At 42.4% G+C, this 24597-nt stretch overlaps 1 protein-coding gene across 1 annotated transcript in view; it reads left to right on the top strand.

The window, feature by feature from the left end:
- Positions 1-399: 399 nt before the first annotated feature.
- LOC133454431 (protein transport protein Sec31A-like) overlaps positions 400-24597 on the top strand; it is a 48848-nt gene continuing 24650 nt past the window's right edge. Inside the window, exons 1-2 of the mRNA XM_061733163.1 lie at positions 400-817; positions 2339-2399. Of these exons, the coding sequence (XP_061589147.1) occupies positions 400-817; positions 2339-2399 (479 nt within the window). The remainder of the gene's footprint in view (positions 818-2338; positions 2400-24597) is intronic.

Genomic DNA, 24597 nt, shown 5'->3' with positions numbered 1-24597 from the left:
TCTTGACCACACAGATAAGCTCCATAGCCGACTTCTGTGATGAGTATTTGCTGGATGTGTTGATTGATATTCTAGTTAAGTTCTGTGACTCGTAACCTTGCCATACCTTAGTTTCCACTGAATTGACGCCATCTCCCTAATCCAAGACTGTGTAGATGAAACCTCAGTATCTCTCCAGGGCTCTGCGTCGATTTAACGCGGAACCATAAATCAGGCTTTAGGTTTTTACTGCGGGGCCAGCAGGCCACGCCCCCCGTCATTTGTCAACAAAGGGGCGGGGCCTGAGATGCCCCGCCCCCGCTCCGCTAAGCCCCGCCCCCTCCGCTCCAGCCGCGGCTGCCAGTCTGACCGAGGCGCAGCTTCCTCTCCTCCATGAGCTGCGTTCACAGCGGGGTTATCATGGCACAGCTCGTACAGCAGCCCCCGGCCAAGCGGCTCTGCTGCAGACCGGGCTCCGGCGCGCCGTGCCGGCAGGGCCCGCGGCCCGCCGCCGGGCAGGGCGAGGCGAGCCGCCGCAGGAGCCCCGAGTCTCTCCTGGACATCGCTGCGAGGAGAGTCGCGGAGAAGTGGCCGTTTCAGAGGGTGGAGGAGCGCTTCGAGCGGATCCCGGAGCCCGTGCAGAGACGGATCGTGTACTGGTCGTTTCCGAGGAGTGAACGGGAGATCTGCATGTACTCCTCGTTCAGCGTGGGCGCCGAGGAGGAGGCGGGCAGCAGCGGGGACAGCAGCCGGGACAGCGCAGACCCGCCGCGGCTGCCCTTCCGCCGCGGAGTCGCTCTGCTGGAGAGCGACTGCGTGGACAACGTGCTGCAAGTTGGTAAGTGGAGATTTAAAACATTCAGACACCCTAGTCTTGAAAGCAAAAAAACGAGTAATGTCATGATGAACACAGGCGGATAAAGTGTCGTGGTTTGATAACAAAGGACATTAGACTCACACAGTGACTCCATAGGGGCTTTAAATCTGCTGTTGGGGAATGTGTCACTGGGGCATTTAAATCCTGTTTAGTTTGGGTAAGGAGGAGGAAAAAAAACAAAAGAAGCCATGAAATGCTTTACCTTAGTGGAAAATCAAGCTGTTTCTTAAACAAGAGAGGAATCCCCACATTTTCCACCAAGCAGCAGCTGATAACTCATTGTGAAACTTTATCAGAATTAGGAGACATAACCTTGTTTTACAGTTTACAGCTGGTTTGAGACACAAAACATCATAGTAGAGCACATTAACAGCACGTAGCGGCTTTAAAGTTTCAGTTTTGCTTTTAAATGTGACATTGTGACAGCTTTCAGGGACCCAAAACAATTCAATTCAATTCAATGTATTTATTTTGGTAGAGACAGTGTACATCAGGCAACATTTTCTTTTAATAAAAAAATAAAATGTAGATGCACCCAGATTGCAGCCATAGGCTGATTTACATCGGTAGTCCCCCTGCCATATGTAATCAGCAAAAGTCATAATAACAACAACAATGATAATAATAATCACAAAAAGTCAACAATATAAAACACATAACATGGCATATGCATTCACAATAAAAATGACGATAAAACCCGTGCTGGGGAAATGGATGGTTTGTGAACTAAAGTGCTGTAGTGCTATGTTGTATCTGCTGTAAAACATGATAAATAGTAATAAATAGTTAAATAGTTGAATGTTACAGTGCTGTCAGTACATGAGTATGGTACATGCAAAATAAAATAAGTGGGAAAAAACAAACAAACAACAAACAAAAAAACGCACAGTATGACCTTTTTTTAAATCCGTTTTAGATTATTACATAAAAACATTGAGTAATAAGGGAAGTACACAGGGTTTGGTCTCTGACTCATTTGAATGACTTGTTCTGTGCTGCTGTTGATATGTGGTTTAACATGACTGAAGATTCATCAGCAGAGAGAAGCTGATAAACGCCAACAAATATGCACTGTTATGCTTGGGATCTAGGGAAGTGTGTGGTGTTTTAATAGTGCTGAAGTTACGTTTTTGTTTCCTAAAAAGCTAAAACGAGAACAAACCCTCGGGGTTATCATATCACATCTAAAGTGTGCTAAACAGGACCAGGCACCTGTGTGCTTCTGCTCAGCAGCATTTGTCCATCAGCGTTTATGCTTTAGAAGATCATGACCCTCTTTGACATTTTAATTTCCCCACCGTCCTATTGTGAGTTTGGCACTTTGCTCCCATTTTCATGTTCATTTGTGTCCTTCAAGCCTCTTTTCACCTCCTTTTCACTCCCTTGTGAAGTAGAAGAGGTTAGGTTCTTTTTTCTTCCTCTTGTTTTTGGCTCGGTGGGTCGTTTTTAAGTGGGTTATGATTCATGGCGGTTCATTTCCAGTCAGGGAGGTAGACGCGGAGCTGGATGCAGGAGGCTCACACCATGATGAAGAGGGAGCTCGGTCTGCAGCCAGACTCGGGACACCCTCCCACTGAGGACCGTAATCCCATTACTCCGCATGCTTAATTTGAATTGTAATGCAATCTGAATGCTTGGATCCCCCCTCCATCTCCTCCTCCTCCTCCTCCTCTTTCAAAAGGAGAAGGTTCACATGGGTTTTGTGTATTTGTGAATACACAACACGCTTTCCTGCCAAAATAAGAGGCCTAATATTCCCAGATACTAGTAAATGTCTCTCTGAGGGAGAAACTTCATCTGAGTTTTTACAGCAAGGAATAACAGTAGCACCCCTCCCCACACACACACACACCCACAGGGAGGGTTTCTTGGCTGATTGCGTTCCAGCTTGGAATTTGCTGGGAAAATGGAGCCAAGAAGTGATAAATAAAAGATGTAATCTCCCCACGTGTGGGCTGCACCGGAGGAGGAAGGTTTTCTCACAGCAGACCTTGAGGAAATGAGCTGGCACACATGTGCCTCAGACCCTCGCGCCCCACAACAAACCCTCACTGTTAATCAGTGCAGAGATACAGTCAGCAGTGTTTCGTTTTCCTTTTTTTCCCCCTTGCACTAGCAGGACAGGCTGGAGGGCAGCCGGTGCAGGGAGCTTGTGGTCATGTTAGTGGGCAGCGAGCTGGAAGAGGTTTTCCACTTCTTTAATCGTACTGTCAACTATAAACGGAATAATCAATAAAACAAGTTGGGTTATTTCAGTGATACTCAACATTTTTTGTCCTAGGAGATCCAGGATTTTATTTTATACTATTTTTCACATCCAAACTGAAGCCAAACTGTACAACAGGAGACATTTTGCAGTTTTTATTTAAAAAAACCATTAAAAAAAATTCTATGAAAATATTAGTATACAAAATTAATTCATGATGGAGCATATTTCTCGCTGCACTGGCGGGAAGAGCTAGCATTGTGTTTTTGTTTCAAACAGATGTAACTTACCCTGCCTTTATTGCAAATTATTGTTTTTAAAAATATTTTTTTTTTTACTTCTGAAATACTGAAATTGGAATTGCAAATAAAAACCTACACTTGCACGCAGATTTTGTAGAACTAATTGAAACGCCTCCGGGTCACTCGTCTCATCCATGATTGCGGAATCAGCTCCGCTTATTATTTTATAAACGTTAGATTTAACCGAGGGGAGCTGTCGTCTAGCATCAGTCATCAAAAATAGCTTGAGACATCCTTAAGTTTTGGCTGATATTGGTCAACAACTTCCCAGACGTGACGTGGACTTATGGACAGTTAGTTGCAGCAGTTCGGTGTAAACATCCGTCTTTTCCCGAGTTAAATAATACCGACTATAAAGGTTGTAAAAAATGGAAATTCTTAATTTTCTTTCAGTAGCTCTGGACATCCTTGGCTATTGTCTTTTACAAAGAGATTATTCAGTAATTAATTTGCCGTTTAGTTTCTTTGCCATTTCAAAGTATTGTTTTGCCAACATTTGGGAATCTTTCTCCAAAATGTAATGTTTTCAGTAAAGGTAATTGTAATAACTTTAGCTGCTGATTCACAACGTTAGATGCAAGATGTTAATATATCAAAATATTTACTCTGCAAATGCAAAAAATAATTGTCATAAGTTGAGGGGGCGTCGGTTGTGCATTCTGTTCGTTTCGCGTCTGCTGCTGTTTGGTCATACAAAGTTTAACGTAAAGCGGCTCAGTCGCTCTCAAAGGCTCGCTGTAACCTCAAAATAGACTATTTCACAACATTTACTCATTGCTGTGTGGGTGTTGAGTCCGTCATTTGTGTGGATCAGCCTGAGTGGTCCACCTGCTCTTTTATAAAAATGTCTGAAAGTCCTCCAGCAGCCTCCCGGACCCTGATGGTTTCACTGCCAACGCAACGTGCCGAATTTCACACACATCAGTGTATAGACTGCAGCTTTGATCTAAATTACAGGTTTGAGCAGAAGTATAGGCTGCAGCAACTACACGTGCACGAAAGTGCTTATTTCAGAGGGGAAAAAGTTCGAGATGTAAACAGAATTATATTTATCAGCGCTGGGAAGCATGCAGGGTCCAAACGTGCAGAGAAAACATGTGCTGTAATGTGTTTTCTACCCGTGTCACTCGGCTATTAGGTCACATCTAAGCTGCTTGCACTCCACAGCAGGTCAAGGTTGTCCCCGAGCGCTCCTGTCCTCCACTGATCCCCGCTGATTCGCCTCCATCTGCTTCAGCTGCACTGGGTTAGAGGTTGGTGAAGCGTTAGTGCTGCTGGTAATCAATACTCGTCGACTGGAAAATAGGAATTCCTCCTGCCCCATTCCCCGTTTGTATTCACCTGCTCCAAGACAACTAAAAGGCAATGAAAATGATGGAATTACTGCTATTATTAAAGATTTGTTCATAATAATGATTAATTTGCAGGTAAGAGTGAGGCCGTGATGGAAAAAAAATCTTAAAACTGTGTCTTTTGTTAATTTTTATGTCCAACAAAGACCAATAATATTTTATATTAGTGTACTTAAGCAGCACTCAAATCACAATTGTGAGAAACTGGCAGTAAATCTTGGTAAATTTACTTTTTAAAAATGACTTAAAGGGGACCTATTATGAAAAACGCGTTTTTTCTTGATTTAACATATATAAAGTGGTCTCCCCTCAGCCTGCCAACTCAGAGAAGGAGGAAAGCAACCAAATTCTGCAGTGTCTGTACAGCCGCCCGGATGAGCCATCCAGTGTGATGTGGCTTCTACGAGCCGTTCAGATTCTGCTCCTGTCGTGACGTCACAACGGGAGCGATGCGTGAAACCACGCCAACAACTAACTCCACCGGCCGGAGCTTCCGCCATTTTTTCGTAGCGGTGTATCGCGTCATTCAGGCAGCCAATCAGCACAGAGCCTCATTATCATAGCCCCGCCCACTCAGAATCCCGCATAGAGAAGGAGGTTAGAAACGGTAAAGATAAAGACATGGCTCAGAGGCTGAATTTCTAATTTATTTAGCAAAAACAATCACAAGCTTGTTTTTAAGACATTCAAGGCCTGTTTAAAATAGGTATTAGATGCCATAATAGGTCCCCTTTAAAGGTGCTATTTGTAAGATTTACAGTTTAAAGCAGGGGTCACCAATCCTGGTCCTCGAGGGCCGGTGTCCTGCATGTTTTACATGTTTCGCTGCTTCATTGCACCATGATAAAAGTGACTGTGTCGTTAAGAGAATTGTGCAGACCTCAATGACAAGCTGATGACGATGATTAATTAGAATCAGGTGTGTTAAAGCAGAGAAAACTCTAAAACATGCAGAACACCGGCCCCCACCAGGATTGGTGACCCCTGGTTTAAAGACACGCTATGTAAAAGTTACACCTTGGGTAAGATTCAGCAAGTGCACAGTAAGTCTGTTGTGATTATTAACTTTAGAAAAAGGATGTGTGGTATCACAAAATGGGCTTTTTGACTTTGAAATGAGGCCTGTTCAGTTATTTGTGGCCTCAACAATGTCGGCGTACGAGTTTGACTCTCCTCCTGGAGTTGTTTTCTGAGTATGGACCGGATGCTGGTCCAGGAGCAAATCGGCGAGTCGTCGTCGCTACGAATGGGCGAAATGAGCTGGGGCCTCATTTATCAAAGAGTGCGCAGGATTCATCCTAAAAGTGTACGTGCGCTCAAAAGTCGTAAATGGCGTGCGCTCAAAAAAATCCTGATTTATAAAACCGTGTGCACGCACATCTGCACGCAATGTTCTCTTTATAAATCACAGTCCACCTGGAAGGTTGCGCACATGAATTCGCCTCATATCCCGCCCTCTAAACGCCCACTTTATACCATGAATGGTCAATGCAAAGTACTTGATTACTCTATTTGCATATGAATGAGCCTGCTGAGCATGCGCAGCGCTTGCCTGCAGCCTGTTTCTACTGTGCGTCAGGATGAATGAGACGCGTCGAGCCAGGCCACCGTGCCACTAAACTTCACGGAGACCGAGATCGAGATGTTGTGGATGAGGTGGAGGCCAGGAAAACGACATTATTTGGTGGTGACAGTAGTGGCATCACTAACAAAAAGAAAGTGAGTGAGTAGCAGCACGTCGTTGCTGCGCTGTACACGCTGTGAGTACCACGGACAGATCTGTGGCAGAAATAAAAAAGAAGTGGTGTGATTTGAAGGGGGAGGCCGAGAGGAGACTGGCCCGGCACTTATTTGTTCTGTCCTCAGTCACTCCAGTTGGAAGCGGTGGGTGACGAGGAGGTTCCCGGCACCGCGTGTCCTGACACCGCAGCTGCAGCACCAGCAGCACCAGAGCGTCCCAAGCGCATGGCACACCTGGAAGTGGTCGTGTCCTGACTGACGCTGTGCTTCAAACACAGAGGGACACGATCAGCGCTATTATATTATAAGTCTGATATGTGATGATATTAAAAGTATGACATGAATCTGGTTTCATTTCACCACCTCACCGTCTGCGTTACCAGTTCCCAATATATTCAAAATGTTCGTGCGCCAGGATCAAAGTTTGCGTAGAGATACGCACATTTTCCCGTTACGTTTTTTTTTTAAATCCCAACCCTTGCGTAGAAGTTGGCGTGCGCATCTTTCAAGCCCTGTTTTGTGCACACGCAAGCTTTATTAATGAGGCCCCTGGCCTGGAAGGCTGTGTGGGACTTTATTTCAGTCTCATCTATTTTAGCCCTTTTAGCTGTGCCAGGCATCTGTTTATGGAGACCAACTTTTTTTTTTTTGGGGGGGGGTCCTGTAATGTTGAACATTTTAACATGTGGGTTAATGGAGATTAACTCGTTTATTTTGTGTTGACCTCTAGTGGCCAATCGAGGAACTGCACCACATGTTTGGTTTCAGCCTGGAAGTTGAAACGTTGGCTCTCGATTTGTTTTTGTGTGAACAACTTGCTTTCCAATGACCCATGTCAACACAAATATATTTTTAAACATAATTAGACTCTAGCACGGGGATCCAAATGAATAAATCCAAACAATTATAATTTTTAATATAAGAAAAATGTTTGCACAAAAAGGTAAAAAAGAAAAAGACAAATTTAAAAATAACTCAACTATACCTAATATTGTAAGAATAAAAACAGTTTTCCCATGTCCCAAGAGCCAGTTAGGAGACGACAAACTCATGTGGCTCGTCTGGGGGTGAGCCCGGCTGTACTTCATGGGTCGAGACCCCCAGGACTTGCCAGCATGTCCGCCATCCAGGCCTGGCTCCAGGGTGGAGACCGGTAACCTTTGTCTGGACATGGGATAGCGAGCGCTTTACTTTGTCTTGTCTGTTCTGACGTCTGTCATGTCCATCAAGACAGTAATGTGAACTCCTCACTGGTCTGTTGTGGTGAAGAGCGAGCAAAAGGCAAGACTCCATCAATCTGCGTTTCTTCATCACTGGTCATGAACTCTGTGTAGTGACCGAAAGAGCGAGTTCATGAATGCTAGTGGCCAAAATGGGTTTCCTCTGCAGGGCGGCAGGACTCTCCCTTGCAGAGAGACTGAGAAGTTTAATCATCTTGGAGGGACTCAGAGTTGAGTCATTGCTCTTCCACACTGAGAGGAGCCTGGAGAGATGTGTCGGGAATCCGATCAGGATTCCTCCTGGACGCTTTCTTTGGGAGGTGCGTCAGGCATGTCCAGCTGGGGGGGGATGTAGGACAAGGACGCCTCTCTGCTGGTCGTGGAACATCTTGGTGTCTTCCAGGAGGAACTGGAGGAGGTGACTGGATTTAAGATTATCATTGTTCATTTATCCCTTCGAAGGTCACGTCCTTGACGTTCTACTATGAAGAGCTAACCTCAGGATGCTGTTGTGAATTGAAGCACCAACGAGCGGCTCCTGCATCTGCACTGATGTTTACGCGACACCTCGGGCCATCGGCCTGCACCCATTACTGCCTCATCTGCAATTTTATGAAGAATCGATGAATCAGCGGACACCTGCTAAATGATGCAAGGCTCTGAAAGTGTGCCGAGGGATGACCTGGCTCGGCCCTTTAGCTCGCTGGCGAGCGTTAATGGTGCATGCGTAGTGCCTAGATTTGCTTCTGCACGGGAAGATCAATTATTATCGGAGCGCCGTCGGGCGCATGCTTCAAGCTGGGCTATTGGCAAAACCTGCCATTATGAAGAATGGTTTTACACCACGTTGAGCATACTTGCATATAATTAGTTGGTCTGCTGTAGCACAGTCACTGTAGGTTCCTGCTGCTGGTTCCTGCTGCTGGTTCAGGTCTTGGAAAACTGCCGGATTTTCCAGGTCATTTCTGCTTCCACATGGATGGAAGAGGCCCAGTCAACACACACTATCCATCTTATGCTCCTATTAGTCAAGCTTCAACTTTATAAAAAACAGACTAAAACAGGACTATTTCCAGCGGATGAAGACACACACGTGCAGTTTTGAGGTGTGTTTTGAAAAGTTTCTGACAGTTACGAACAAATAAACATTGGAACCTTTTTTTGTTGTTCTTTTACCGACAATAACGAGGAAAAAAAAATTATTGTTAAAGGTTAAGTAATTTAAATGAGCTCCAAATCTCTGCAAGACGGTTCATCCGTGTTTCCACATCCATGCACGTCTCTGATCTGTATTCTTCTGCTGCATCCCGTCATCATTAACCTTCAACTCGCTGGAGAGGAGAGGTGGTGGAGCAGAGCGGCTGATGGAGGAGGGGAGGAGCCAGTTTACCGCCGTCTGCCCTCGATCAGCTCGATAAATCCTGTTTTGTTCTCATTGTCATTCTCTCTGCCCAACATGCCCACCTGTCCACGTGAAGCTGCTGCCAGGGCTTTGTCAGGAATCCATATGGTCTCTGTTGTTGTGATTAATCACTTGGAGGATTGATTGTCAGCGTATGGAAGAAAAATTCAAATTGTTATTTTAGAGGCCGTGATGACGTCTTTATATCCCTTGATTTCTGGGAGTGCGTCGTTTATATTCTGGTTTGGAGCTGTAGTCCACCTGGGGGCCGGCATTTTCTTTGGGGTTCCTCTGGTTCTCCAGTGCCCTTACTGCTCATGAGGGTCTCTTCAAAACAAAAACTGTTCACAACGACGGCTGGTATAACATAAGACACGTTTAAAGTACCAATGTGAACAACCACAGCAAAAAGAAAAATAGGATCGTGGCAAAAAAAAATCAGGGTTGAGCATTGAAAGCTGCGGTGTGACTGTACCCATGTTTGTAGTCCGATCAATAATAGGACATGTACGGTCAATAGTTATAGTGTGCAATCAATGAATGGAAGTGTACGATCAATAATAGGAAGTGTGCGGTCAATAGTTGGAAGTGTACGATCAATGGTTGGAAGTGTACGATCAATGGATGGCAGTGTACGATCAATGGTTGGAAGTGTACGATCAATGATTGGAAGTGTACGATCAATGGTTGGAAGTGTGCGATCAATGGTTGGAAGTGTACGATCAATGGTTGGAAGTGTGCGATCAATGGTTGGAAGTGTGCGATCAATGGTTGGAAGTGTACGATCAATGGTTGGAAGTGTACAATCAATCGTTCGAAGTGTACAATCAATGGATGGAAGTGTACGATCAATGGTTGGAAGTGTACGATCAATGGTTGGAAGTGTACAATCAATAGTTGGAAGTTTGCGATCAATGGATGGAAGTGTACGATCAATGATTGGAAGTGTACGATCAATGGTTGGAAGTGTGCGATCAATGGTTGGAAGTGTACGATCAATAATAGGAAGTGTGCGGTCAATAGTTTGAAGTGTACGATCAATGGTTGGAAGTGTACAATCAATCGTTCGAAGTGTACAATCAATGGATGGAAGTGTACGATCAATGGATGGAAGTGTACGATCAATGGTTGGAAGTTTGCGATCAATGGATGGAAGTGTACGATCAATAGTTGGAAGTGTACAATCAATAGTTGGAAGTGTACAATCAATAGTTGGAAGTTTGCGATCAATGGATGGAAGTGTACAATCAATAGTTGGAAGTGTATGATCAATGGATGGAAGTGTATGATCAATAGTTGGAAGTGTACGATCAATGGTTGGAAGTGTGCGATCAATGGTTGGAAGTGTACGATCAATGATTGGAAGTGTGCGATCAATGGTTGGAAGTGTGATCAATGGTTGGAAGTGTGATCAATGGTTGGAAATGTACGATCAATAGTTGGAAGTGTGCGATCAATGGTTGGAAGTGTACGATCAATGGTTGGAAGTGTACAATCAATCGTTCGAAGTGTACAATCAATGGATGGAAGTGTACGATCAATGGTTGGAAATGTACGATCAATAGTTGGAAGTGTGCGATCAATGGTTGGAAGTGTACGATCAATGGTTGGAAGTGTACAATCAATCGTTCGAAGTGTACAATCAATGGATGGAAGTGTACGATCAATGGATGGAAGTGTACGATCAATGGTTGGAAGTTTGCGATCAATGGATGGAAGTGTACGATCAATAGTTGGAAGTGTACAATCAATAGTTGGAAGTGTACAATCAATAGTTGGAAGTTTGCGATCAATGGATGGAAGTGTACAATCAATAGTTGGAAGTGTATGATCAATGGATGGAAGTGTATGATCAATAGTTGGAAGTGTACGATCAATGGTTGGAAGTGTACGATCAATGGTTGGAAGTGTGCGATCAATGGTTGGAAGTGTACGATCAATGATTGGAAGTGTACGATCAATGGTTGGAAGTGTGATCAATGGTTGGAAGTGTGATCAATGGTTGGAAATGTACGATCAATAGTTGGAAGTGTGCGATCAATGGTTGGAAGTGTACGATCAATGGTTGGAAGTGTACAATCAATAGTTGGAAGTTTGCGATCAATGGATGGAAGTGTACGATCAATAGATGGAAGTTTGCGATCAATGGATTGAAGTGTACAATCAATAGTTGGAAGTGTATGATCAATGGATGGAAGTGTACAATAATTTCACGATGCCTCTCAAAAAGTGAGTATTTTCTTCACGACTGTTATTCACTATTGGTCTAATTTAGAATCAGATTCAGCAGATTGATTTGCTCGTAACTGATCCAGTGTTTTGTCACATTTTATTTATTTTATCCTCACCTTCTCTCTCACAGAGACAAGCCTCCTCAGCCCCACGCCATCAGCAAACTCGTTTATCATTTGCCGTTGTAGCGCACAGTAGTTTTAGTGGAAATACGGTAGTTTCCGGCTCACTGTACAATAAGGTTTGAAAACCTGGAGGACTGCGATGGAGGTGAATCTGAACATGTGTACGGTAACCATGCTTCCTGAACGGTGTCAGCTGTCCGTCACCAAATACATCTGGAATGTCATTCAGATATTTTTTTTTTCTGATAAAAAATTTCCGTCCAATATCATTTCATGAAAATCTGTGGTCTTCCTGCGGACTTGGCTCATGACGGTGCCCGTCTCGTGGTCAGATTCAGCTTCATCGCAGTCTTCATACTTTGTCATCTGATGGTTTGCGGTTCCCAGGTTGACCGCATTCAGGGTTCTGTCCTCCACATGATCAAAAATCCCCTGGTATATCGAGTTCGGCTCCGCCAGGACCAGTTGAACAAGTCTGCTGCTTCTTTGCAGCGAAGCACCTGATTATTTTAGAAAACTGCAGTATTACTGCTAATAAATACTTCTGATTATATCCCTTCTGACATAAACTGCTTTCCATTAACTTCAGAAAAAAACGGGGGGTGGGGGGTGGAGGTGTGGACCTCCGGCTCTGCAAACAGAGCAGTTCTCTTAACGACAGGTGAAGTGTTTGAGCGTTCATTTTCCATTTCTTGATCCCTCCTCATGAAGCGCCCATGGTCAGCGATGCGGACCGAAGGAGGCTGAGCTTTTGTCTCCACAGAGCCGACGGCTCGCCTCTCCAAACCTCGTCCGAGCTGCTTATGAGTTATGAGTAATGCTCGCCTCATAATGGGAACTTAAAGGTGTCATCCATCAGAGGCTGTTACCTCGGCGCACAGCCGTCGCATACTTAACGAAGACTGATGCTCCTCTCTTCTGCTCTACATATACTGTACATCTGTGCTGGCTTTTGTTTCTTTGTACACTGTGTTTAGCCGTTTTGCGTTGTTTTCAGGTGTTAAACTGAGTGCTGATGTTTTAATTACACAACTTTGGTCTGATAAGATCTATTGCTTTTGATTTTTCACTTTTGGAATGGTATTTTACTGTAGAAAAAAACTGCTGATACCACTTTAAATCTCCTTTTTTATGTAATATGTTGGTTGAAATAACATCTTGTGGGAGTGATTTCAGTCAGCGTGGGGGACAAACCTCCAATTCCCTTTCTTCCCAATCTTGGTGATGTTATTTATGTCTTTTTCTGAGGGAAATATAAATTTAAGAGCACAGAGAGTTGGAAATTGACAGCACATCTGCCCACACGGGGCTTGTAACTCGTACCATACATTGTTTTTGCAAATATATCTGAAATGCACCCCCTTTAACTCGACGTATAGACGTGCTTCCTCTCTGTTTGTGAACCTGTCCGGCCAGATAACGATCCTGCCATCTGTTGTGTGTTCATACGTCGGTTCTCGTTAGGCCCAGAGACAGAAATCATGACTGTTTGCTTAACCAAATCCACAAAGTGCCCCAGACTGTTTGTCACGTTCACGTAAACCCGCTGACTCCTGTCACGGGAGCTGGAACCATCGGAGACACCCCCCCACCTCTTTGCATGCTCCTCCTTTTTCACTTTTGTCTGTAATAAAAACCAAATGAGCTCGTTCTCCTGGTCCAACCGAAGCCGCAGGCCTCTACCTGTCTCTCAGAGTGGGTCTGGAGTTTGAACTTATACACGCGTGCCACCGGCTTCAACTGTGCAGCGTGTTGAAATTGAGACGAGTAAAACGAGGTCTGACGACTCGCCCTGAAACTATTTGTGCATCGTTTGTCTCGAGGTCTGCAGGCGACTGATGTTGGCACACGTGAAGAGTTTCTTCATAACTGCCTGATCTAATGGACCAGTTGAACGGGTCACTTGTGTTTACAGGGAAAATACTCATCTGGTAGTCAGAGCAGTTTGTACTGTAAATGTGTGGTTTTTTTTTTAGATTAGTCAACAAATTTACAGTTTTTCACAATTGTTTAAACACATTTATTGGAACATCAGACACAATGTGCACAACCTGAAACTCATGTTTCAGGTGGCTGAACCAATCCTGCTGAACTCCAAGCACATTTACTGCTCTAGACTCAAATTCCCATTCCATACCACTTCTCACAACACTACACACAATTCCCAATACCCTGCACACTCTTCCTGAATTCCCTCTCTTGCTGTTCACACAGAACACACAGTCCATCACATTTCTAAACTCCAAAGGCTGTTGTGCAATATGAAATCAGCAATTTGCCATTGAATTCATATTCATTGATGAAGTGGGATTCAACCTTGTAAAAAGAAGGCACCGAGGGAGGAATATCATCGGCCAGCGTGCCATCACAGAGGTCCCTGGCCAGCGTGGAGGGAACATAACAATGTGTGCTGCCATCAATTTGATTGATTTGATTTGATATGTTTATTTGGTCACGTTATAGAAGTCAGTAGTCAATACAAAGTTGTTTTTTTTGCATGTATATCAAACAAGGACCAAAAGGTGTAGACTGAAGCCAAAGCTTATTTTGTCTACCCTTTTACAGTAACACAATGTAACCACTATAGTGCAAGATTTGAAAAAACAAAACAACTACATGAGAAAAAATATATATATATATATATACATACACATATTGGACTCATATACAAACTGGACTCAATCACCACTGCGTCCTCCATCATCATGCCACCCTTGGCCCCTACAACCCTGCACTTCTTCTAGCATTCCTACTCATACTGTAAAATATTACGTATTTGTTGTTACAGTAAAGAATTGTGTGTTGTTTTCTATTTGAGTAGCCTATACATAAGAATACTTTATGGTGATATATTCCATCCACCAGCTGAAGGTGAAACACTGAACATACAAATGCAGGATTCTACTGAGACATTCATATAGTGTTTTCCATTCATACTATAGTGTCTTCCATTCTGCAGATCAGTGTTCAGTTGGTGCTTAGAAATGTCTACTCAAATGATGTATGTGTTTGGCATTTGAGAAGGAAATACCATTTAGTGAAGAGTTAACACTGTTTTGAGGGTAGGAAGTGTAGGATTTTGCATTTTGTGTGTGAGTTTTGTAATTTGTATTTACAGTTTAGAGAAAGTGAGGTAGTCTATCAGGAAATGTATTTAAACAATTGTGAAAAACTGTAACAGCCACTCGAGTGGTTTTTCATTTTTTTTTCTTTTTTCGTAGCCTGGCTGAATTCTATATCATGAAATAGTTGTAAAACCTCCCATTTACAACCATTTCAACCGGTACAGAATGTACCTAATCAATTGCAGGGAGTGGGGGGCTTTATGCAAAAAACCTGCACGGGAATGTCACAGAACCACAACTCTAAACAGCCAAAATGGTGAAAACACATTGAATCAGCAAATTTTTACTGCAAAAGCATTTTGGGTGCTTTTTATTGTTACTAGTCTGGCTGTAGCGCTGCCCACGTCATGTTTCATTTCTCTTATCGGTTGTACGTCTATCTGATGGCGTCCAGATGAAATTTAATGGAGAAAATTGGCATTGGATGAGCTTGATTGGCAAGTTCCCAGGAATTGGATGGAAAAAGAAGATATGTTCTGGCCATCACGATTCTGAATAAATGCAAATCTTACTATTATATCACTCCTTACCGCCCACTTGGTGTCAGTGACTGACAACTGACACTGACAACATTTTCTTTCCAGAAACTTTTTAAAGGTTTCATTCAGAGTTGTCAATATTGGCCCCTGAAGTTTGATTGATCATAAATGGCAGCACGCGAGTCGCTTGTTCCTTCTTGTCTGAGACGAGTCAAACCAGCCACTAGTTATTATGTCGGTCTGTGTCATCGTGATGTCATCACGTACAGAAGAAAAAGCCTGCAGGACAAATGAGCTGTTTGCTTCCTCTATAAAAACGCAAAGGAAAACACTTTTGTACTGATGTGTCTGCTCAGTCTCTGGAAGATAAACTATTTCCTGCAGTTTACGACACGTGTTCTCAAATATAAGTACCCACAATACATCACTAGGGATTATTTCTCAGACTTTCCTCCTACAGTAAGCACTTAAAGTAAACTGACCTGTTTTTATGTGTAAAATCAATGGCATCCCCCTTTTGAGTTGATGATAAAAATGAAGCTCTAATGAAGCTCTGTGAATTAGCCTGACTATTGATAGCGTTAGAAGCTCCACAGAACTTACTTCGGGGATGACATAAGCTCTCACAAGGCACATGAGTTAATCCGGTATGTTTCTGGACGAACAGGGTATGCTTGGCATGCGCCTGCACGCTGACTCACTGTTTTGATCTGTTAAAAGATGAGTAATCTCTGATGGAAATGGATGGAGTTGAAAACCACATCAATGGCGCTTTAATGCAGTTTAAAACTGGGAGCGGCACCGGGGGGGGGGGGGATCAGATGAATGCGTGAAGCTGCACGCCAAGATAAAAGTGGAGGAAGTTTCTCACCCCCACTCGGGTAAAAGTAATAAAGTATCATCGGCAAAATGCCAAACACCCATTTAAGTACATAAGAAGATTTAAAGAGTTCAGAATGATGAAATCAGACTACGTTATGCCAGTGTTGTCAGGTTATCTCGTCCACATGGCTGCCTCTTACTGTGGAAAATATTCAAACCTCAAACCTTTTTTGTTTTTCTTCCTCTAATTAACCTTTTGTGGCTCTAGTGGTCTTTTATTTTGAAAGTGGCTAGACAAGAAACTCCGGTAAAGAGAGGGCAACAGGCCAGGAATCGAACCTGCGCCACCTGCACGAGGGAGACGGCCTTTGAATATGGGCCCCAAACATCTGTGTTTATAGACAAAAATTGAGACTTTTCTAAAGCCAAAATTATTATTATTTTTTTTAATGGGGAAAAAATTATTTTAGCTGGGTTTCTTTTGACCGCTGAATTTAAGTTTGATTTTGAGCTTCAAAGATGAGGCTCATTTTCTTTTAATAGTATAACAGATTAATTCATCCCTGTTGATCATCTGAAATGGTTTTAACACCCCCCCTTCCATAATCCATTAAAACTTGGCAGAGTACTTTCATCACAACACGAGCCGATGGGCAGGTTAGAAATCTGCAACTTGTCAGTCTGGTCTTTATCGAGGTGATACTGCTGTCACCGTGCAGACAAGTCTGTCTTGTCTGCAGTGTACAATACTACAGTACTACTGTAGTAGGCCTGTGTTGAAAAAATCGATTTTCTGATTCTAAATCGATTCTCATATTAATTCCTAAAAATCGATTTGTATGTCTAAAGATCGATTATTTTTATTTATTTATTTAAAAAAAAATGTTTTTCATCATTACATTTTTGCCTGGTGAACTTTAGTCCCAGTAGTTTTGAAAACTCCTGAACTAAATGAACTTTTCTTTAGAGAAAATGCTGGACATTTCAGCTTAAATTTCTAAATGTTATATTAATATTTTTTAATATATTTAATATATTATATAATATATATTAATATAATACCTGAAAAATGCCAGGTGCTCCATGGCAGAATAAATCAGACAAGCTAAAATAATTTGTTTACTGCTCGAGCTGTTGCGATTTCTTTCTTTTTTTGCACTTTAAATGGATATTGAAATGCCTATTTGAGTTATTTATTTCTTAGTTATTTCACAATAATTATTGTGAAATTATTATTTCAATAGTTATTTTACAGTCATATAATCCAGGCAACACTAACCCAAATCAATATCGAATCGAATCGGATCGGATCAAATGGTGATAATCGATTCTGAATCTTAAGAATCGGAATCGAATCGATTCTTGACATTTGAATCGATACCCAGCTCTATACTGTAGTACTGTAGTACTGCAGTATAATAGATAGATATACTTTATTTATCCCACCTGGGAAATTATAGAAAAAAAAAATACTAGCAGTTTGTATTTAATGCACAAATATTCCAAAATAACTTTTTGTCTCTGTCCGGTTGTAAGCAGCGTATGTGGTACGATATATGCACTTGGTGTTTTTTTTGTTTTTTTTTTGAGGCCAGAAACAAAATCTTTTTTTAGGGCCCCCAAAATCCAAGGGCCCTGGTTCCTGGTGAATCATCCGGTTTGTCGCCTGGTAGTTGGTGGTTTCTTACGCACCTTTTTTTCTTGAATCCGTTTTTTGTCTTGTAGGCTGGAAACATCAAACAGAAATGGGGAATTCTGGACACAGTTGCACCTTGCCGACTGCAAATGTGACTACTTCACGTGCTCTGGTCTCCACGACCCTTGATGTGGATTTGTTCGTTGACTCTAGGAAAACGCCGCTCTAGCAGCAGCCAGCTGACGTTCATTTGTCAAAGTTTCCATCTTCATGTCTTAATAATGCCTTTCTTCTTTAACTGAGCTCTTTTCCATTGAAAATATGATTTTTCTTTGACAAGCAGTTGCCCTTCGTAAGACTAAACAACACCGGTTTTCCGAGTTGGCAACTGTAACTAAGGGAGGGGCTTAATGTCCATCGTGTACCAGAGTGAATGGATGGCATTAAACATCCAATAATATAAGAGAAAGGTAACAAGATAATGGCTCACTCAGAGCCTGGCCCTCAAAATGAAACCTCACAGCAGCAGCAGCTTGAGTAAATCTGCTGCCACCGCTGACAGATGTAGTTTTTCTTCAGCACCTGAGCGATGATGAATGTGTGAAGGTTTCAGCAGCCGGTGAGGTTGAACACCGTTCTGCTGTCTGTCTGTCTGTCTGTCTGTCTGTTCAGCCCAAACAGGAAGGAGGCTGACATTGTGAATTGTTGCCGTGGTTACATTTCTGACAGCGAAGTGCTCCCCCCCCACCCCCCCTCTGCCGTGACATTGCTATCATAACTCTTTAAATAAAGACAAGTCCCGCATGTCGGGTTAGCCGTTGAACATGCCGATACACATCTAAAACATTTACATACATATTTAAATGGTTTCTCATCTATTTATTTGTGGAAGGACAAGTCACAACAGATTCTGTAGCCTGAACTGGTTCGTGGTGTTCTCGATTTAGTGGAAAACTGCAACACGACAAAAGAAACCGCCAGCGTACGCGTATTGTAAAAGTTAAAAAGGATCTTTTCTGGGCGTCATGTCATAAATCTGATATATTATGGATCTTATGTGGAGGTTGGACAAAACAACATTTAAGGACGCCATGTGGGCATTATTACGGTGTAAACTCCTACTGTTCCTCCGAGAGTGGATGTACTCCAGGGAATGAGCCGGTTGCTTTTAAAAGATGGGAATTATTCATCTTAAACAGATAAGTAAATAAATAAATACAAGTTGATAAGTTTGAATCTAAAAATTCTCCCGGAGCAGTGCACGGGCACTTGAAAAAGTGGTTTGAGTATTTCCCAATCCGGGCAGTCGGAGGAAACACGGCCACCTTAACCTGGGTACCAGTAGCCACCTACCTGAGTTTAGCTCATGTCAACCAGTGATGCTCTGGGATTGAATCTGTGCTAGTTTCAGATGTAGCTACAGCCTCGGCCCGGCTTGGTGGCTCGGACAGAAAAGCCAGCAGCAATGGTTGGACTGCAAACATGACTCATATCCTTCCAGGTTGGCCTTGAATGGTGCTGGGGTGAAGGCGACAGTTTGGTTGGGGCCGGCCTCGGTCCCAGGCCCGCTGGTCATCAGCAATCAAACCCAGCAGAAAACCTATTCAGCTTCGTTCGACGGTCTTCTTCCTTGGGAGCCTTGAAGTCCAAACACACTTGGTCTCTTGGTACATCTAACAGCACAACTAGCTATATGATCTTTTGAAATCAGAGCACCTTTGGTCTTTATTCACAACTGAGATGTCAAATTAATTAAAAATGCTAAGCACTAAGTAGATAAAGTGATGACAGCTAGGCCTTGCAGTCAGACTGAAATCCAGCTGTCAATCAAAAAAACAACACCCCTTAATTATGCATAAATATGTAGCTTTATTTGAATTTTCCTGTTGAAGTACATAAACAATAGATGCAAAATATAGTTTTGGGGCCCCAAACATGTTTTTTGTGGCAGGATGTAAATTTGTTAAATTTTCCTGTAAATTAGATATTTTAGCAATAGTTAAATGGAGATTGACTCATTTTGGCCCCTAGTCCAGGGCCGGTTCTAGAAAATGATGACTAGGGGTGCATCTCAGATCTGAGGGGGTGCACATGCCTGGCACGTTATTTAACACTAAATTATGCATTTTCCCATAATTTCAAGCGGAATAATAATAGCAAAACAACAATATTTGAAGTGTATTTCAAGTGCACTTTTGCAGCAATATTGCTGCAGAACAAAGAAAATGCTACATTTAGTCTGGACTACCTCACCCATCAGACAATCTAGCAACAGAAAATAAAACATAGCAACAAAAATAAATTTAACCATAAATATACAGGACTGTCTCAGAAAATTAGAATATTGTGATAAAGTCCTTTATTTTCTGTAATGCAAAAATATCATACATTCTGGATTCATTACAAATCAACTGAAATATTGCAAGCCTTTTATTATTTTAATATTGCTGATCATGGCTTACAGCTTAAGAAAACTCAAATATCCTATCTCAAAAATTTAGAATATTCTGGGAAATCTTAATCTTAAACTGTAAACCATAATCAGCAATATTAAAATAATAAAAGGCTTGCAATATTTCAGTTGATTTGTAATGAATCCAGAATGTATGACTTTTTTTTTAATTGCATTACAGAAAAATAAAGGACTTTATCACAATATTCTAATTTTCTGAGACAGTCCTGTAAACTTGCTGGCGTGGTTGTGCTTGAACCACTTCTGAATATCCATCGTTACTTTGTGTTAACGGAGCAGCAGAGAGCAGCGTCTTGCTGGTGCAGGAAACTGCACGGAGTGACGGACACTGGCTGATTTATGGTTCCGCGTGGCACCAACGCAGGGCTCGTATGGTGCGCGTCGCCGCGTAACCTACGCCGTAGGCTACGCCGTCGATTTAAAGCGGAACCATAAATCAGGCTGACGCGCGGGCATTTGTCAGTTTTCTTTTCGTCTTTTCAACTGAGCATGCAAACACATAAACTGAGGGTGCAATGCATGCTTTTGCACCCTCGTAGACCCGGGCCTGCCCTAGTCATTCAAGCGTTTTTATCTTTTGTGTAGTGTATGTACTTAGCCAGATGTAGCTCCTTCGTTTTACGTCTGGGTGTCAGCAAATCTCACAAGTTTTCCCTTTTCAAAGGAAAATAAAACAGGAACATGTGATTTAAGATGCTAACTGGTCTTAAAATAATCCTCGGGTTGAACCCAAAGATGTCATTTATGAGAACTGAACTGAACTAGCCCCCTACCCCTCATTTGACACATAAGGCATTTATATTTTCAGTTCATAGTTTGTGCAGCAGGTTTATCAAAAATGTTTTATGTTGGTGGTCCTGATATCAAAGAAACTTGTATATGAAATATGTTTGAAGTTGTGATTGTAGCATTTTTAACATGACTTTTAAGATTACAATCAGGATAGCAATATCGACTCCCTCTCCCACTCAGGTTGTTACCATCATCACCGACACATTTGACGCCATGTACAGCTGATACATTTCCTGTCAGATAAATCAGTGTAAGACATTTGGCACATTTCAGACTGTATAAGATTTTTAATTTAAGTTAGTCCTCTTTACAAGCATCAGCGATTGTAGCGCAGGGAAATGATTATTAGACACCTGTGAATGCAGATGAGTTGTGCATCTTCCCACTGAGACTGCAGGAGAGCAGAAACCACGATCTCGGGAGAGGAGGAGTGCTGATCCAGGGGAGGGAGTTGGGGACGTTGTGGAGAAAGCAAATTTCAGCTGGAGTTGCACCACCAACGTCACACCGGAGCAGTGGAAACATCACGTTGTCCCGAGATTAAACTTCCCAACCCATTTATTCTCACTGTGTTTGTACGCCAGAGCTCCGCCTCTGTCATTCTTGTTAGCATTTTAGCTGATTTGATTGGAGTAGAGGTGTAAATAACTTCTTTCTTGTTTGTTAGTTTCTGTGAATGCTGTAGAAAATAAAAACTACCGGTACAGATAAAGAAGAGAAGGAACAAAAACAGACGATAGTCTGAGTGAGACTGAGACCAGCTGGAGAGACCATTTAACAAACGTTATTTGACTTTGGGCACCAGCTACTCTGCAAACCCTGTTGTGTTGCTTAGGAACCTGGAAAGCCACCACCTTCTCTGGCTGGTGTTGCGTCTCTGTCCTCCGGCTGCGGAAACGCATTGAACACCAGCAGCATCATCTCAGGCTAGCGCTTCCCACCGGAATAACCTGGCTTAGACTAGCGTTATCATTTTGTCCAGTGTGGTTTTTCATTCAGCTCAGACTCACTCAAACGGTGGTGGTTGTAACTCGTTGCTGGCCGGGGCATTGAAAGTTATATGAAAAAATACAAATAAATGTCCATGTAAATTACATGGACATTCTGATTGATTGCACATTACATGATGTAATGTGCAATCAATCAGAATCAGAATACTTTAAAATATCAAAACTTGCTATGTGAGTCAGGAAATGTTCAATCTGCATGTCTGGAAAACAGTTTTTCTAAAAATTTACAATCGGATCACAATGTCAGCAAATGCTAAAAGCCTTTATTTGATTTCGTGTGTTTCTGATCCCTGAGCTCATTAGCGGCGGCGGCTGCCTGGCCCTGTGAGGACGTCTGCTGAGACGTGGCATATCTCAGGAGTGGGAACAAATGCATTTGGAGAGGAGAAGCACTGGCTGGCTTACCGGTGGTCCTCGGAGGCTAAACAAATGACTCTCACCAAGCTCGCTGGGAGCAGACAGCACTCAAACAAATGGTTTTAAATGAGGAAATACAGGCGGACCTAAATCCAAATCTCCGATGGCGGTTATTTCTCACCCAAGCTGAGGTGCGCTGACGTAAAACACTGGTGGGATTGCAGGTTTGTTCGCGCCTGATCCTCCGTGGAGGAACCGGTTTTATCACAGAGCCAAATGTAAACTCTGGAGGTTGTTTTCTGAGTTATTTAAATGTCCAAACAAAACTCCATCCAGCATTGAAGTGCGGCGTCCGTGTGTCCGTGTTCGAGCTGTCGAACTGGAGATACTTCATTCGCAAGAAGGCCAAGAAAATATTCTGGTTGTCAATATTAATGCTCATCATAAATGTCTATCTACTTAAAAGTTAAGTAGGAAAATAACAAATAGCTCAGTTCTTTGGCGTTATGCAGTTTTTGGGATCATAAGTTTAAATGGAGGTCTTGTGTTGCTTTGATCCTCATTTATATTGGTTATATTGGTCATTGATTGCCTTTGATCACCAGATCCCTGGTCTTCATAGCTTAGTAGCAGTCATCGATCCTTTGGCTGGCTGTTCCAGCTGAGCTGCGTTCGCCTGGGAACCCTTCCAGGTTCACCTTGAAGGTTCCAGGATGCGACTGGAGGCCACGCACTTCTGCTGCTGGCTGCTGTTGCAGAGCCTGCTAGTTGGATCACATATGGATGGATGGATGGATGGATGGATGGATGGATGGATGGATGGATGGATGGATGGATGGATGGATGGATGGATGGATGGATGGATGGATGGATGGATGGATGGATGGATGGATGGATGGATGGTAGGGGTGGGCAAAAATATCGATATGGCAATATATCGTGATACTTTTCCAGCCGATTCAATATCGATATTCAAAATTTGAATATCGATTTTTTTTAAATTTTTTTTATTTATTTATTTTTTTTATATTTTTTATCCCCGATTTTTTTCCCATCATATCACCCAGTGCTCCTACCTAAGTGACAGTCCTGGGCATTGCCACTCTCTACCAACCCTGGGAGGGCCCTGCACTGAGCTCAGGTTTTATTTCACGTTTTATTTCATTTTATAATTCATTTTTTATATAACACAATTGCCTGTCCTTAAAAAATGAAAAATAATGGACAGAGGTTTATTTATTTATGGATTTATATCTATACTGACTGATCACTGTGCCTGTCCTTGGTTTTAGTACCCATCTTTCTTGTGTTTATTATCATTTGCCACATAATTAAAGCAACCTCATACTAAATTTAATGTTAATTTCATATGATGTAAATAATATGAAAAACATATACAAATATGTTGTAACTTTAGCTTGTATAGTTATAATAAAACATTGTTTTGACTCAGTTTGTCCCATGAATTGTCACTATAATCTGATGAACGTGCAACTCGGATTTTAAGATCCATCACTATCATCTGATGTACATATATACAACTTGGATTTTAAGATGTGTAATGCATTTTTAAATTTTTCGGTGAACTATGTAGAATATAATAATCGGGATATCGCATAATCGGGATATCGCAATGCGTATCGTATCGTGGCTCAAGTATCGTGATGCGTATCGTATCGTGAGGTCCTTCCCAATACCCACCCCTAATGGATGGATGGATGTGAGCCAAGCTAAAACGGGTAGCTTGAGATAAGGTGTCCGTGGTCCAGCTGACTGGCAGTTTTGTTTGTTGCGCTCATTTGTTCCTTTGTTGTATTAACAAGGGTTCAGATATTTTCCAAACCATGAAATGTTTCATCAGCATCGTTATACGATCACAGGACCGTGATGATGATTTATTAAAGTTTGTGTTAGTTTAACATAAAGTGGCTCAAATTAAGAGTTGCGTGTTTAGAAATGCTTTATATTGGCAAAGGTTAGTTGACCCTGTCGTATATACACTTTTTAAACTAAACAGTCGAACCCGCGTGTGTTACAAGGTCCACAGCGGCGTGTCTTTTGTCAAACTCTTATGACATGACGTGTTATGCAGCCGCTGAGTGTTTGTCATTGATTCGTCTGCTGGTGTCCTAGAGCTTCTTTGTGGCCATCAAAAGGCCAGTTTGTCTCGGCCGTTCTCCTCCAGGTCCAAACCTTATTCGACAGCAGGTCAGATGGGTCTCATTCACACCTGAACCGTGGCAGTTTCACGCACATTTCAGCCGAGGTTCCCCATTCAATGTGTTAAAGGTGGCGTTTTGTTGTTCTGACGAGTTTGAGGACTATTTTAGCTGTGTAGTACTTCAGTGCGGTTGAGTTGGAGGATGACGTGGAATTTAGGAGCTTCAGCACCAGTCCTCACAGCGACCAAGTCCTTAAACTGTAACCTAACTGGATGGAAGGGAACAATAAAACCCCATGTTGAAGGT

The sequence above is a fragment of the Cololabis saira genome, chromosome 11, assembly GCF_033807715.1.
Source record: "Cololabis saira isolate AMF1-May2022 chromosome 11, fColSai1.1, whole genome shotgun sequence".
NCBI classification, from domain to species: Eukaryota; Metazoa; Chordata; class Actinopteri; order Beloniformes; family Belonidae; genus Cololabis; species Cololabis saira.
This window is presented reverse-complemented; position numbering and strand designations above follow the sequence as displayed.